Source organism: Coregonus lavaretus (genome assembly GCF_964263955.1).
Source record: "Coregonus lavaretus genome assembly, chromosome: 3".
NCBI classification, from domain to species: domain Eukaryota; kingdom Metazoa; phylum Chordata; class Actinopteri; order Salmoniformes; family Salmonidae; genus Coregonus; species Coregonus lavaretus.
Genome location: NC_139990.1, coordinates 35,641,358 through 35,656,438, shown reverse-complemented (window position 1 = coordinate 35,656,438; position 15,081 = coordinate 35,641,358). Strand labels below are relative to the sequence as shown.

Sequence of the window (15,081 nt, the reverse complement as noted above, 5' to 3'; positions counted from 1 at the left end):
ATCTCCAATTTGGACTCCAGACCAACGGACACATTTCCACCGGTCTAATGTCCATTGCTCGTGTTTCTTGGCCCAAGCAGGTCTCTTCTTCTTATTGGTGTCCTTTAGTAGTGGTTTCTTTGCAGCAATTCGACCATGAAGGCCTGATTCACACAGTCCACAAATAAGTACACAAGGTTATTCACATTTTCTCAATAGTAATACGGAATTTGAGATGTATTTAGCAAGGTATATGAAACCATATTTTATTAAACATCAGTTTAGAGCATTGAAGTCATGTAAAGAGAACGAAGTATAAAATCATAATACAAACATACAGTTTCAAAAATATGACAAAGAAGACAAATTGTGGTTTGAGTGGTCATGGTAAAACATCAAAAAACATGTATTCATGTTTTAAAGAAGCTAAGCTATTGGGTGGGGGGGGGGGGGGGGGGGGGGGGGATTCATATTCACTTTTATGATTGGTTTGAAGACTGTCTTTTTGCAGGCATTCTTTGAACAAATAACTGGACAAATAGATTACTCTAATTTGTCCAGCAGCTGGTGAATTTCTTCTTGGCCACGATACAGTTTCTTCAGACCTCTTGGAAGGTAACGGCAGGACGACAAGTTTAAGTAATTGAGTGCTGTAGACTGGCCTATAACTAACCTGCAAAACAAAGAAAATACATTTTATCTCCAGTTTAAGCCAAACTAGGTAAATCACATTGCATCCTGATATAGCATGTGCTGCAGTGATGTAGAGGTTAAAAAAAACAGTGGGTAAACACTGATCGTTGTTCGAGGTGAGTAAAGTAACACTCCCTATACTTAGTTTCAATAAATGTTTCCATAAAAGGTGGGTGCACACTCGTGCAAAATAAGAAAGGTGTGCACACGGCGTTTACATGCGCTTAACCTCCACTACACCACTGATGTGCTGCCCCTACTTGTGACCTTTTTTATCTAGGTAGAGAAATTCAAATACTTTATTTCACAAATACTTGCATCTGTTCTGATAACAATCCTAATCAGAAAGGTATTGTGCAAACAATACATGTATTGGCTATTCCATTTCACAGTGAGTTTTATGTTGAAAAGAAGACCAATGTGTTGCCTACCGGAGGGCAGGTGTTGTGACCTTGGTCCCACTAAGATTGAGCGAACGTATGGGGTCTGCTCCGGTTCCCTGAGCTAGATGGCCCAAGGCAATCCCCATGTCCTCTTCAGAGAAGAGCTGGTTGGCAAGGTCTAGCTCCTGCAAGGTGCCACTCCATTTCTGGGTCAGCAGGTGAATTCCCTTCTTGGACAACGATACTGTGACATTGCTGCTAAAGTACAGTCCCCAGTACAGACACTCAAGCTCTAATAAAAAACACAGCACATAGTATAGTAGCATGTAATGTAATCAATGTAATCATGAACATATGTAATCATTGATATTTGAAGCATATGAGTTTACATTGTAGACATGAACCAATGTAATCATTGATAACTGACCAAGAGGGTAGCAACAGACTTGGCCAAATAGAGCATTTGATTGTTTGTTTAAAAGGCCATCCATAGCATCAACAATGGATGGGTATGTCTGGATATACTGTACCGTCACATGGTAGAGAAGAGAGCCCGGCTGCTGTGATCCGGGAACAACCTCTCAGGTCCAGCACACGCAGTTTAGGGGAGTCGTAGACAATCTTTGCCAAGTCTTGGTCAGTCATGAAGGAAACAGCTGTGGTGGCCATACACAGCTCCTCCAGTAAAGGGAAGCCAGATGTGGAACCCGACCCATTACGAGTCATTTTAGGCATCGGAATGACATTCAGCATCCGGAAAGTCTGAGCCACAAGAGAAAATAAATCAAGGTCAGCAATGTGTTTGTTCCCTCACAAAACAAATAAAAAGCCATTTCAATAAGATAACCTCCCCCTTCTAGCTCTGACTTTGCTGATAGCTAATTTGAGGAAAAGTATACTTACTATGCGGTTGTCCCATCTTGCTATTTTAAGATTAATGCTCTAAGTCGCTCTGGATAAGAGAGTCTGCTAAATGACTAAAATAAAAAAAATGTCATTATAATAAGCAACTGCATAAAGATTAAATACCTGCAGTTTAGGACAGCCATTTTGCAAAGCTTGAATGCAGATTGGAAGATGGCAATATCCACTGTCCAGCTTTGTGTTGATTTCCAGCAATTGCAACTCTGGGCAGCATCCTCTCTAGTAAAACAACATACAGTATGGGACATATATTTTAATATTAATTGAGGGCAGCGATAATTTAAATACAGTGCCTTCAGAAAGTATTCACACCCCTTGACTTTTACCACCTTTTGTTGTGTTACAAGGTGGGGTTTAAAATGGATTTGTCATTTTTTTGTCAACGATCTACACAAAATACTCTGTACAAGTGGAAGAAAACTTCTAACATTTGTAAAGAATGAATGAGAAATAAAACACTAATATATCTTGATTACATAAGTATTAATCCCCCCCTGAGTGTAATACATGGTAGAATCACCTTTGGCAGTGATTATAGCTGTGAGTCTTTCTGGGTAAGTCTCTAAGAGCTTTGCACACTTAGAGTGTACAAGTTGGTTGTTGATCATTGCTAGAAAGCCATTTCAGTCTTGCCATAGATTTTCAAGCCGATTTAAGTCAAAACTGTAACTAGGCCACTCAGGAAAATATAAATAAATATAAATATCGTCTTGGTAAGCAACTCCAGTGTACACTGAGTGTACAGAATATGAAGAACACCTTCCTAATATTGAGTCAATTTCCTAAAAGTATCCTCTCTGGTATGCCACCTCTAAAGGCACTCTATGACTGTACACCGGATCGATGATTCCACCAGTTGCAATCTGTGCCTCAAGAAGGCGATTTACAGTACATTCGGAAAGTATTCAGACCCCTTCACTTTTTCCACATTTTGTTACATTACAGCCTTAATCTAAAATGCATGAAATTGTTCTGGAGCAGGTTTTAATCAAGGATCTCTCGGTACTTTGCTCTGTTCATCTTTCCCTCAATCCTGTCTAGTCTCCCAGTCCCTGCCACTGAAAAACATCCCCACAGTATTATGCTGCCACAACCATGTTTCACCATAGGGATGGTTTGGCCCGGTGATGAGCGGTGCCTGGTTTCCTCCAGACGTGACGCTTGGCATTCAGGCTAAATATTTCAGTCGTGAGATGGCGGTGTGTGGATTTGAAAGATTGCACTACAAGCAGGCTGTCATGTGCCTTTTACTGAGGAGTGGCTTCCGTCTGGCCACTCTACCATAAAGGCCTGATTGGTGGAGTGCTGCAGAGATGGTTGTCCTTCTGGAAGGTTCTCCCATCTCCACAGAGGAACTCTGGAGCTCTGTCAGAGTGACCATCGGGTTCTTGGTCACCTTCCTGACCAAGGCCCTTCTCCCCCGATTGCTCAGTTTGGCCGGGCGGCCAGCTCTTGGAAGAGTCTTGGTGGTTCCAAACTTCTTCCATTTAAGAAAGATGGAGGCCACTGTGTTCTTGGGGACATTCAATGCTGCTTTTTGGTACCCTTCCCCAGATCTGTGCCTCGACACAATCCTGTCTCGGAGCTCTACGGACAATTCCTTCGACCTCATGGCTTGGTTTTTGCTCTGACATGCACTGTCAACTGTGGGACCTTATATAGACAGGTGTGTGCCTTTCCAAATCATGTCCAATCAATTGAATTTACCACAAGTGGACTCCAATCAAGTTGTAGAAACATCATGGATGATCAATTGAAACAGGATGCACCTGAGCTCTATTTCGAGTCTCATAGCAAAGGGTCTGAATACTTCTATAAATAAGGTATTTCAGTTGTCTTTTTTTTGGCTATCATTTCTACAAACCTGTTTTTGCTTCGTCATTATGGGGTATTGTGTGTAGATTGAAGATTTTTATTTATTTAATCCATTTTAGAATAAGGCTGTAACATAACAAAATGTGGAAAAAGTGAAGGGGTCTGAATACTTTCCGAATGCACTGTAACAAGGGATATCAATAAGGGACCATAGCTTTCACCTGGTCTGTGAATGTCATTTAAAGAGCAGGTGTTCATAATGTTTTGTACACTCAGTGTATATTTGGCCTCGTGTTTTAGGATTTTGGCCTCGTGTTTTAGGATTTTGCCTGTGCTTAGCTCTATTCCGTTTACTTTTATCCTAAAAAAACTCCCTAGTCCTTGCCAATGGACAAGCATACCCATAACATGATGCAGCCCCCAACTTGCTTGAAAATATAAAGAGTGGTACTCCGTGATGTGTTGTGTTGGATTCAGTACATAAAGTTAATTTATTTGCCACTTTTTGCAGTTTTACTTTAGTGCCTTATTGCAAACAGGACACGTTTTGGAATGTTTTTTATTCAGGCTTCCTTCTTTTCACTCTGTCATTTAGGTTAGCATTGTGGAGTAACTAAAACGTTGTTGATCCATCCTCCGTTTTCTCCTATCACAGCCATTAAACACTAACTGTTTTAAAGTCACCATTGGCCTCATTGTGAAAAGGTGACACTTTCTTTTGCACTGAAACACGCAAAAAAAATCCTTGCTAGGGGGGATAAAAATTTAATTTAAATAAATATCAGCTTTAAAATGCTAATTTATAGTTACTTAGGCTGGATCCCTTCTTGAAATGCAGGTTTTAACTAATTAAACAACAAAGAATATGATCTACATGATCAGTCGGTGTGTAAAATAAAAAGTGGTTAATGTGAACCTAACACACAGCTAATAAATGTAAGGAAAGTAATCCAATTTGTTGCCTAGACTTTACTGCAAACACTCAAGTCCAGAGAAAAAACAATACATTAATATTGCAGTTAGCCATGACAGGCTTTATAATATAACGCTTGTGACCACACACATCTAAATATTGCACTTGGGAAAAAAACATCTTAAAATAGAAATACAATTAAACAAACTGGCCTTCTATTTTTTCTCTATTATAGTGGCTATGATTATAGTGGCCACTATAGAAGACATGGATCAAGTGCACAAGGCTATATGTGTGCAAAAATAACGTTCACTCAGTAAAAACTAAAAGAATCCCCCCTCACTCACACACAACTGTATGTAAAGTTCAACACAACAAAAGCAATAGCTTTGGGCTACACTGCACGTTATTACATTGTACACTTTCTGCCTGTGGACATCTGTTCTACAATGTGCCAGCAGCAGAGCATGAGACCCTTTGTTGGCATAATTTATCTCTTTCAGGCAGAGAGTACACCTGGCATACCCCTTTTTATCCACTGTATTCAAAAAGTGAGAAAGAGGTAAAGTGTGTGGTGTTCCTTTCACCTCTAAAGTGGCATCCAGCTTAAACCAGGCCTAGCTCCAGCTACACTTCATCCCTGAATCCACTTGTTTAACAAGCAACGCCTCATTTTCGCCTAATTCTCTCATTCTGAAAATGAACCACGTACTGTAGAGGGAAAACATTAGTTCATAGATAGTAGTTAGTTCGTTAGCTAGGTACCTAGCTAATGGATAATTCAATCCAACTAGCAGGATACTTAACAATGCTAACAATTCTTGTTCCACCACACTTGCTCCCTCACCTCAAACTTTCCAAATGCCAGTTGTTTTTCGGTTACAGCTCATGTAGTACGCTTCATCAACTTCTCACCTCCGTCCCCAGGCTTCTCACCTACAGTTGAAGTCGGAAGTTTACATACACTTAGGTTGGAGTCATTAAACCTTGTTTTTCAACCACTCCACAAATTCCTTGTTAACAAACCATAGTTTGGGCAAGACGGTTAGGACATCTACTTTGTGCATGACAAGTAATTTTTCCAACAATTGTTTACAGACAGATTATTTAACTTATAATTCACTGTATCACAATTCCGGTGGGTCAGAAGTTTACATGCACTAAGTTGACTGTGCCTTTAAACAGCTTGGAAAATTCCAGGAAATGATGTCATGGCTTTAGAAGCTTCTGATAGGCTAATTGACATTGTTTGAGTCAATTGGAGGTGTACCTGTGGATGTATTTCAAGGCCTACCTTCAAACTCAGTGCCTCTTTGCTTGACATCATGGGAAAATCAAAATAAATCAACCAAGACATCAGAAAAAACATTGCAGACCTCCACAAGTCTGGTTCATCCTTGGGAGCAATTTCCAAACACCTGACGGTACCACGTTCATCTGTACAAACAATAGTATGCAAGTATAAACACCATGGGACCACGCAGCCGTCATACCGCTCAGGAAGGAGACGAATTCTGTCTCCTAGAGATGAACGTACTTTGGTGCGAAAAGTGCAAATCAATCACAGAACAGCAAAATACCTTGTGAAGATGCTGGAGGAAACAGGTACAAAAGTATCTATATCCACAGTAAAACGAGTCCTATATCGACATAACCTGAAAGGACGCTCAGCAAGGAAGAAGCCACTGCTCCAAAACCGCCATAAAAAAGCCAGACTACGGTTTGCAACTGCACATGGGGACAAAGATTGTACTTTTTGGAGAAATGTCCTCTGGTCTGATGAAACAGAAATAGAACTGTTTGGCCATAATGACCATTGTTATGTTTGGAGGAAAAAGGGGTATGCTTGCAAGCCGAAGAACACCATCCAAATTTTGTGGATATATTGAAGCAACATCTCAAGACATCAGTCAGGAAGTTAAAGCTTGGTCACAAATGGGTCTTCCAAATGTACAATGACCCCAAGCATACTTCCAAAGTTGTGGCAAAATGGCTTAAGGACAACAAAGTCAAGGTATTGGAGTGGCCATCACAAAGACCTGACCTCAATCCTATAGAAAATGTGTGGGAAGAACTGAAAAAGTGTGTGCGAGCAAGGAGGCCTACAAACCTGACTCAGTTACACCAGCTCTGTCAGGGGGGATGGGCCAAAATTCACCCAACTTATTGTGGGAAGCTTGTGGAAGGCTACCCGAAACCTTTGACCCAAGTTAAACAATTTAAAGGCAATGCTACCAAATACTAATTGAGTGTATGTAAACTTCTGACCCACTGGGAATGTGATGAAAGAAATAAAAGCTGAAATAAATCATTCTCTCTACTATTATTTTGACATTTCACATTCTTAAAATAAAGTGGTGAGCCTAACTGACCTAAAACAGGAAATTGTTACTAGGATTAAATGTCAGGAATTGTGAAAAACTGAGTTTAAATGTATTTGGCTAAGGTGTATGTAAACTTCCGACTTCAACTGTACCTCTTCGTTGTTGTTCAGGGGCCGCGCTGCTGCTGTAACTGGCAAACTGCCTTTCCACTATCCGCTGTCTTTCTAGAGAGCGTGCTGATGCTGTAACTAGCATGTTGGTTGTCTCTCTTCAGTCATGTGCTGCATTCTGCAGTTATGTGAACGATTGGCTGAGCCTTGGATACAGCCAATATTGCCCCAAACGTGCATCACTCGATCGCTTACAGCCAGTAGTGACCTGCCCCCACCCCATCAAAAAAAATGTATCATCGGATCTACACAAATCACCTAGGTTACCTATTTTGGATTCAAAACGGCAAATTTCGCCGAAAGGTGACTAGTTTGCATCCCTGACGGTGAGAGGTATTGACATGTTGAATGCACCGAGCTGTCTGTTTGAACTACTGGCACACAGCTTGGACACCCATGCATACCCCACAAGACATGCCACCAGAGGTCTCTTCACAGTCCCCAAGTCCAGCACAGACTATGGGAGGCGCAGAGTACTACATAGAGCCATGACTACATGGAACTCTATTCCACATCAAGTAACTCATGCAAGCAGTAAAATGTGGTTTAAAAAAACATAAAAATACACCTTATGGAACAGCGGGGACTGTGAAGCAACACAAACATAGGCACAGACACATGCATACAAACACACGATAACATACAGACTATATACACACGTACACATGGATTTTGTGTTGTAGATATGTGGTAGTAGAGTAGGGGCCTGAGGGCACACACATAATATGTTGTGAAATCTGTTGTGAATGTATTGTAATGTTTTTTTTAGTTCGTTTTTTTAAATGTATAACTGCCTTAATTTTGCTGGACTCCAGGAAGAGTAGCTGCTGCCTTGGCAGCATTATTTTTTTACCCATCTACCAATAGGTGCCCTTATTTGCCAGGCATTGGAAAACTTCCCTGGTCTTTGTGGTTGAATCTCTGTTTGAAATTAACTGCTCGACTGAGGGACCTTACAGATAATTGTCTGTGTGGGGTACAGAGATGACGTAGTCCTTACATTTTCTTTTATGTTAAACACTATTAGTGCACACAAAGTGAGTCCATGCAACTTATTAAGCACATTTTTACTCCTGAACTTATTTAGGCATGCCATAACAAAGTGGTTGAATACTTAATGACTGAAGACATTTCAGCTTTTCATTTTCTATTAATTTGTCAATTTCTAAAAACATAATTCCACTTTGACATTATGGAGTATAGTGTGTAGGCCAGAGACACAACATCTCAATTTAATCCATTTTAAATTCAGGCTTTAACACAAAATGTGGAAAAAGCTAAGGGGTACAAACACTTTCTGAAGTCTCAATTATACGGAAGTAATCTGAAATACTGTAAGAATTAAAATAGCACTTACAGAGATAGCAGTGAGAAGCCGGTCATTCCTGGGCCCATGGGTGAACAAAATCTGTCTAATTTGAATGCCATAGGATTCCAAGAAGGTGACAAGCCCTTCAACCTGAAACTACAGCAACAAGAGAAAGTATAGAATTTTAGGCATTTAATATTGCACAAAGAAGTTATATCTACTTTGAAGATGGTATGTCTAATGAAAAGTGATACAATCAATAGGCAGTAGTGTATATAATAAGCTCACTCCACTGTCATGTACAGTACCTTCTGAAAGTATTCATACCCCTTGACTTATTCCACCTTTTGTTGTGTTACAGCCTGAATTCAAAATGGATTAAATTGATTTTTTTCTCTCACCCAGTATTGTGTGTAGGCCAATGACACAATATCTAAACGTAATCTATTTTAAATTCAGGCTGTAACACAGCGTTTCCCAAACTAGGGGTCGCGAGAGAAACTCGCCCCCCAAACAAACATGCTTGGTTCATAGAACCGGGGTTACGTTAGTAACCTCAAGTAGCCGCTAGACGTGGTTGTAATAAACAGAGTGGTTTCTGTTTTCTTCCTACAAATGCGGCTCTATCCTTTGAACGGTTTTAGCTAAAAAATATTATGACCATATCACTGAAAGATAGGACTCTCAGGATGCATGTGTGATGTTCCCTCTACAATACCCACAAGCCGCGCAGGACTCATTAGAACAGAGTGGACAAGACCAGTCACTAAATCAGACTGGGGGGGGAAAGAACATGTGTTATTTTCTACACAGAAGATCATACAACATTTCCTGATAATTTTCTGAACTTCCCAATACCTTTCCGATTCTGATTCAAGTCACTTCAAACTACACTACCTTCAGATGTAAATACTTTCAAAAGTACCGTTAGACTGATTTGTAATACAGTCATAGCCCCAATTGAGGAGAAAAAAAACTATCTGAAGGAAGTTAGGTTTGAAGTGACTGAAATCAGAAAGGTATTACATCACTTGTATATATTTTACATGGTGGGGTTCCCATTTATTTATATCAAAATGGGGTCGCGGGCCAAAAACGTTTGGGAACCCCTGCTGTAAAACAACAAAATGTGGAAAAAGTCAAGGGGCGTGAATACTTTCGGAAGGCACCGTCTCTGGCCTACTATGGTGCAGTATTTTGACCTTTGTGTGCTATAGTGTGAGTGAACCATCATTATGTCCATTGACATGCTCTTTGGCCTACCTCAGAGTACTGGACATTAATGCTATCCAGTGACCGACAGCTGCCACTGAGGCTCTGAAAGGCCTTCTCAGTCACGCCTGTACAGTATGACAGCTTGAGTGATCGGAGTTGGGGGCAGGACTGGGACACAACCTGTTAGGTAAACAGTGGGATGTTAATCAATAAAGAAAACCTGAAACACAATCAGACTTCAACAGGAAATAATAACTTCTGCTAATGTCATACTGACTTTCATGGTATGAAGTTATCAAAAAATTAACAGTGATAGCTTTCCTTTCTATGTCAAACTATTCCTTACACTTAGTCTACATTAGTAAGGTGCATGGATCCAATAAATGTTTTTTGAACAGGTATGAGGGAACACAAACATTAGCCTCATTGTGGCATTAAAGGGCAAAACAAACACTAACATTACATTTGTATTCTGTAGATTAGAATTTACCTCCACAACATGGTCAACATTATTTTTCCAGTGATTAAGAGAAAAGTCTCTTAGTTGGGAGAATCTTCAAAACAAAATAAGAGAAATGTACCATTATTACAAATTTATACAGGCATAGTTAATAGTCAGTTAATGTTCCTTTTTCACATTACTAAATTGTTGTTAGGGCTTAGAATACATTTACTCTATGGGTCAGTCTGTTTCATGGACACAAATTATGCCCTAGACTGAAAGTGCTTTTTAGTTCATGACTAGGCTTAATCAGTGTCCATGAAACCCCAGAACTAGCCTATACGATCCACATTTTACTTAGTAGGCCTACATACAGAGTTCCCCACAGTGTCTGAAACTATGTTATTCTGTTTGCAATTTTCCCAAATAGTACTGACCTGTTCTGTGCAAGCCAGCTTACAGTGTTCCTGATCTTCAGTTCTGTTTTAGGTAAGTGGGTTTTACCAGGTTCCAACCAGCAGTAACCCACGGACACACTGCGCCACAGAGCAGGACTGGCTGCAGCAGCATTCCATAGGTGGCACACCCTAGCCACCCTAAAACAGTGAACAGAAAATAAAATAACATGTTTAAATATCAGTTAGCTCAGATAGGTCAGATAGTTTCTATGTTGATTGCAGCTTGTATTGAGCAGGATTGTTTATTTAATCTAAGTGTTATGTCTAGAATCTCCAATTTATGAGAAATGAGACAGAGGCACCGATGAAATGCAACATGAGAAGGGCAGGCTACATTAAACATTGCATTACCTGCACAGGAATGGTACTGCACCATCTTGGTGAACTACCATCTTGAAAATATTAACTAACACTTCCACTGGTAAACTCTGACCCCAGCTGTCAAAGCCCTCCTCTTGGTGGTGTTGCACTGTGGGCTCCAGTTCACCTCTCTTGATCAGTGGCTTCTTTGTGGCTTTACCCTTTGGAAAAACTGTATTCTTCTTCTTTGCCTGAGTGACTTTGGCTTTTCCTTTAAGGATTTTCTTTTTCTTTCTTCTTTTCGCGTTCGGCCGCCATATGTTATCATACTGATTTGTATTCGATATGATCAGAAGCATATCCTCTCCCTGTTCAACAGTGTAGCCAAGCCTTGGGGGGCGGCTGACTTTGGGCTTCGTTTTCTTCTTGGGCTTAGCATTTCTGAGCACATCAGACTTCCTCTTTCTTGTTGATGCTCCTGATGAGCTTGAGGGAGCATTGTCAGCGTCTGCAATTCCCACAGATAGTCCTACAGGTGTACCATCTTCCATCTCGTCCTCAATCTTCACCTTGTCTACACAAACACTGGACGTTTCCTAACTTCACTTATCTTCCAGAAATCTGTAAATGTAAAAAATAATAATGAAAGTAATATTGTTTATTTAGCTAGCCAAAAGCAATGCCAATCATTGCAGGGTTAGATAGAAACATTTTGTAGAACCAACAGCAGAAACGATTCGCTAGCTAGCTACCGCAAAGCTAGTAAGCTACAAATTTCAATAACCAATATTTAGTGGACATACCTGAATAAATGTATCATCCTTTAAAATGAGCTACACCATCTAGTTTTACTACAATTAATCCAACAAGGCATGTCGTGGAGTAGTTAACTAGACTAATTGTAAACAATAAGGTAGAAGCTATACGTACACGCCTGGTGCCCAAATTGATTACGTTGGTCGCGCAGCGAGAGTCGTGACTACTACCGCGTTCAAAACAACTGGGAACTTAGAAATATCCGACATCCGAGATTCAAAACTACTGGGATCCAATTTGTTGCATTACCGCCACCTACTAGACTGGAGTACAACTCCCTTATATTTTGCTTGAAAAATAAAATAAAGAAATACCCTACCATTTCACACTACACTCAAAAATATTATTAATAATTAACATCACCCTACTCAACTATTTAAATATATTCATTCCTACCACATGCCCTCAACCTGAAATGACGGGACATTGCATTTACATTACATTTACGTCATTTAGCAGACGCTCTTACCCAGAGCGACTTATAAATTGGTGCATTCACCTTATGATAGCCAGTGGGACAACCACTTTACACATTTTTTTAAATTTCAAATTTGTTATCTTTTTTTTCTCTTTTAAAACATTTCTTTCAAATGTATAATAAAAAATAAAAAAATCATTTGTTTTATATATATATAGATATATATATATATATATATATATTGTTTAATGTGTTTTATTTTATTTATTTATTATTATTATTATTATTTTATTTTAAAATTTTTGTGGGGGGGGGTTGATAGAATGATTACTTTTATACTATCCCAGGTATTCCTTAAAGAGGTAGGGTTTCAAGTGTCTCCGGAAGGTGGTCAGTGACTCCGCTGTCCTGGCGTCGTGAGGGAGCTTGTTCCACCATTGGGGTGCCAGAGCAGCGAACAGTTTTGACTGGGCTGAGCGGGAACTGTGCTTCCGCAGAGGTAGGGGGACCAGCAGGCCAGAGGTGGAAGAACACAATGCCCTCGTTTGGGTGTAGGGACTGATCAGAGCCTGAAGGTAAGGAGGTGCCGTTCCCCTCACAGCTCCGTAGGCAAGCACCATTTACATTTACATTTACATTTTAGTCATTTAGCAGACGCTCTTATCCAGAGCGACTTACAGGAGCAATTAGGGTTAAGTGCCTTGCTCAAGGGCACATTTACGTCATTTAGCAGACACTCTTATCCAGAGCGACTCACAAATTGGTGCATTCACCCTATAGCCAGTGGGATAACCACTTTACAATTTTTTTTTTTTTTGGGGGGGGGGGGGGGGGGGGGGGGGGGTAGAAGGATTACCTTATCCTATCCCAGGTATTCCTTAAAGAGGTGGGGTTTCAAATGTCTCCGGAAGGTGGTGAGTGACTCCGCTGTCCTGGCATCGTGAGGGAGCTTGTTCCACCATTGGGGTGCCAGAGCAGCGAACAGTTTTGACTGGGCTGAGCGGGAACTATGCTTCCGCAGAGGAAGGGGAGCCAGCAGGCCAGAGGTGGATGAACGCAATGCCCTCGTTTGGGTGTAGGGACTGATCAGAGCCCGAAGGTACAGAGGTGCCGTTCCCCTCACTGCTCCATAGGCAAGCACCATGGTCTTGTAACGGATGCGAGCTTCAACTGGAAGCCAGTGGAGTGTGCGGAGGAGGGGGGTGACGTGAGAGAACTTGGGAAGGTTGAATACCAGACGGGCTGCGGCATTCTGGATGAGTTGAAGGGGTTTAATGGCACAGGCAGGGAAGCCAGCCAACAGAGAGTTGCAGTAGTCCAGACGGGAGATGACAAGTGCCTGGATTAGGACCTGTGCCGCTTCCTGTGTAAGGCAGGGTCGTACTCTCCGAATGTTGTAGAGCATGAACCTGCAGGAGCGGGTCACCGCCTTGATGTTAGCGGAGAACGACAGGGTGTTGTCCAGGGTCACGCCAAGGCTCTTCGCACTCTGGGAGGAGGACACAACGGAGTTGTCAACCGTGATGGCGAGATCATGGAACGGGCAGTCCTTCCCCGGGAGGAAGAGCAGCTCCGTCTTGCCAGGGTTCAGCTTGAGGTGGTGATCCGTCATCCATACTGATATGTCTGCCAGACATGCAGAGATGCGATTCGCCACCTGGTTATCAGAAGGGGGAAAGGAGAAGATTAGTTGTGTATCGTCAGCGTAGCAATGATAGGAGAGGCCATGTGAGGATATGACAGAGCCAAGTGACTTGGTGTATAGGGAGAAAAGGAGAGGGCCTAGAACTGAGCCCTGGGGGACACCAGTGGTGAGAGCACGTGGTGCAGAGACAGCTTCTCGCCACGCCACTTGGTAGGAGCGACCGGTCAGGTAGGACGCAATCCAGGAGTGAGCCGCGCCGGAGATGCCCAGCTCGGAGAGGGTGGAGAGGAGGATCTGATGGTTCACAGTATCAAAGGCAGCAGACAGGTCTAGAAGGACAAGAGCAGAGGAGAGAGAGTTAGCTTTAGCAGTGCGGAGAGCCTCCGTGACACAGAGAAGAGCAGTCTCAGTTGAATGACCAGTCCTGAAACCTGACTGGTTTGGATCAAGAAGGTCATTCTGAGAGACATAGCAAGAGAGTTGGCTAAAGACGGCGCGCTCAATAGTTTTGGAAAGAAAAGAAAGAAGGGATACTGGTCTGTAGTTGTTGACATCAGTGGGATCGAGTGTTGGTTTTTTGAGAAGGGGAGCAACTCTCGCTCTCTTGAAGACGGAAGGGACATGGCCAGCGGTCAAGGATGAGTTGATCAGCGAGGTGAGGTAGGGGAGAAGGTCACCGGAGATGGTCTGGAGAAGAGAGGAGGGGATGGGGTCGAGCGGGCAGGTTGTTGGGCGGCCTGCAGTCACAAGTCGCAGAATTTTATCTGGAGAGAGAGGGGAGAAAGAAGTCAAAGCATAGGGTAGGGCAGTGTGAGTAGGACCAGCAGTGTCATTAGACTTAACAAACGAGGATCGGATGTCGTCAACCTTCTTTTCAAAGTGGTTGACGAAGTCATCCACAGAGAGAGAGGAGGGGGGGGGGGGGAGGATTCAGCAGGGAGGAAAATGTGGCAAAGAGCTTCCTAGGGTTAGAGGCAGATGCTTGGAATTTAGAGTGGTAGAAAGTGGCCTTAGCAGCAGAAACAGATGAAGAAAATGTAGAGAGTAGGGAGTGAAAAGATGCCAGGTCGGCAGGGAGTTTAGTTTTCTTCCATTTCCGCTCCGCTGCCCGGAGCTCTGTTCTGTGAGCTCGCAATGAGTCATCAAGCCACGGAGCTGGAGGGGAGGACCGAGCCGGCCGGGAGGATAGGGGACACAGAGAGTCAAAGGATGCAGAAAGGGAGGAGAGGAGGGTTGAGGAGGCAGAATCAGGAGATTGGAGGGAGAAGGATTGAGGA

The 15,081-nt window shown here is 42.1% G+C and overlaps 1 protein-coding gene across 2 annotated transcripts; it reads right to left on the bottom strand.

Annotated features, from left to right (window-relative positions):
* Nucleotides 1-222: 222 nt before the first annotated feature.
* Nucleotides 223-11,914, bottom strand: LOC311111450 (F-box/LRR-repeat protein 6-like). Of its 2 annotated transcripts, none has more exons than XM_084154183.1 (10): nt 11,729-11,890; nt 10,977-11,546; nt 10,605-10,763; nt 10,216-10,279; nt 9,774-9,905; nt 8,559-8,666; nt 2,085-2,198; nt 1,586-1,817; nt 1,104-1,347; nt 223-652 (listed from the first exon to the last, which is right to left on the bottom strand). In XM_084154183.1, exons 2-10 carry the CDS (start codon nt 11,474-11,476, stop codon nt 523-525), a joined length of 1,683 nt encoding a protein of 560 aa, XP_084010309.1. In that variant the 5' UTR covers nt 11,477-11,546; nt 11,729-11,890; the 3' UTR covers nt 223-522. The 2 variants fall into 2 exon arrangements, with proteins under 2 accessions (XP_084010309.1, XP_084010308.1); XM_084154182.1 differs by having other exon boundaries at nt 427-652; nt 11,856-11,914.
* Between the last annotated feature and the right edge of the window lie 3,167 nt (nt 11,915-15,081).

Coding starts and splice junctions, on each gene's coding strand:
- LOC311111450 (XM_084154182.1), bottom strand. CDS start 11,476: ATGGAAGATGGTACACCTGTAGGACTATCTGTGGGAATTGCAGACGCT. Junction 9,906..10,215: donor ATGTTGACCATGTTGTGGAG/GTAAATTCTAAT, acceptor TTTACCTAACAG/GTTGTGTCCCAGTCCTGCCC. Junction 653..1,103: donor GTCACAACACCTGCCCTCCG/GTAGGCAACACA, acceptor TTTGTTTTGCAG/GTTAGTTATAGGCCAGTCTA.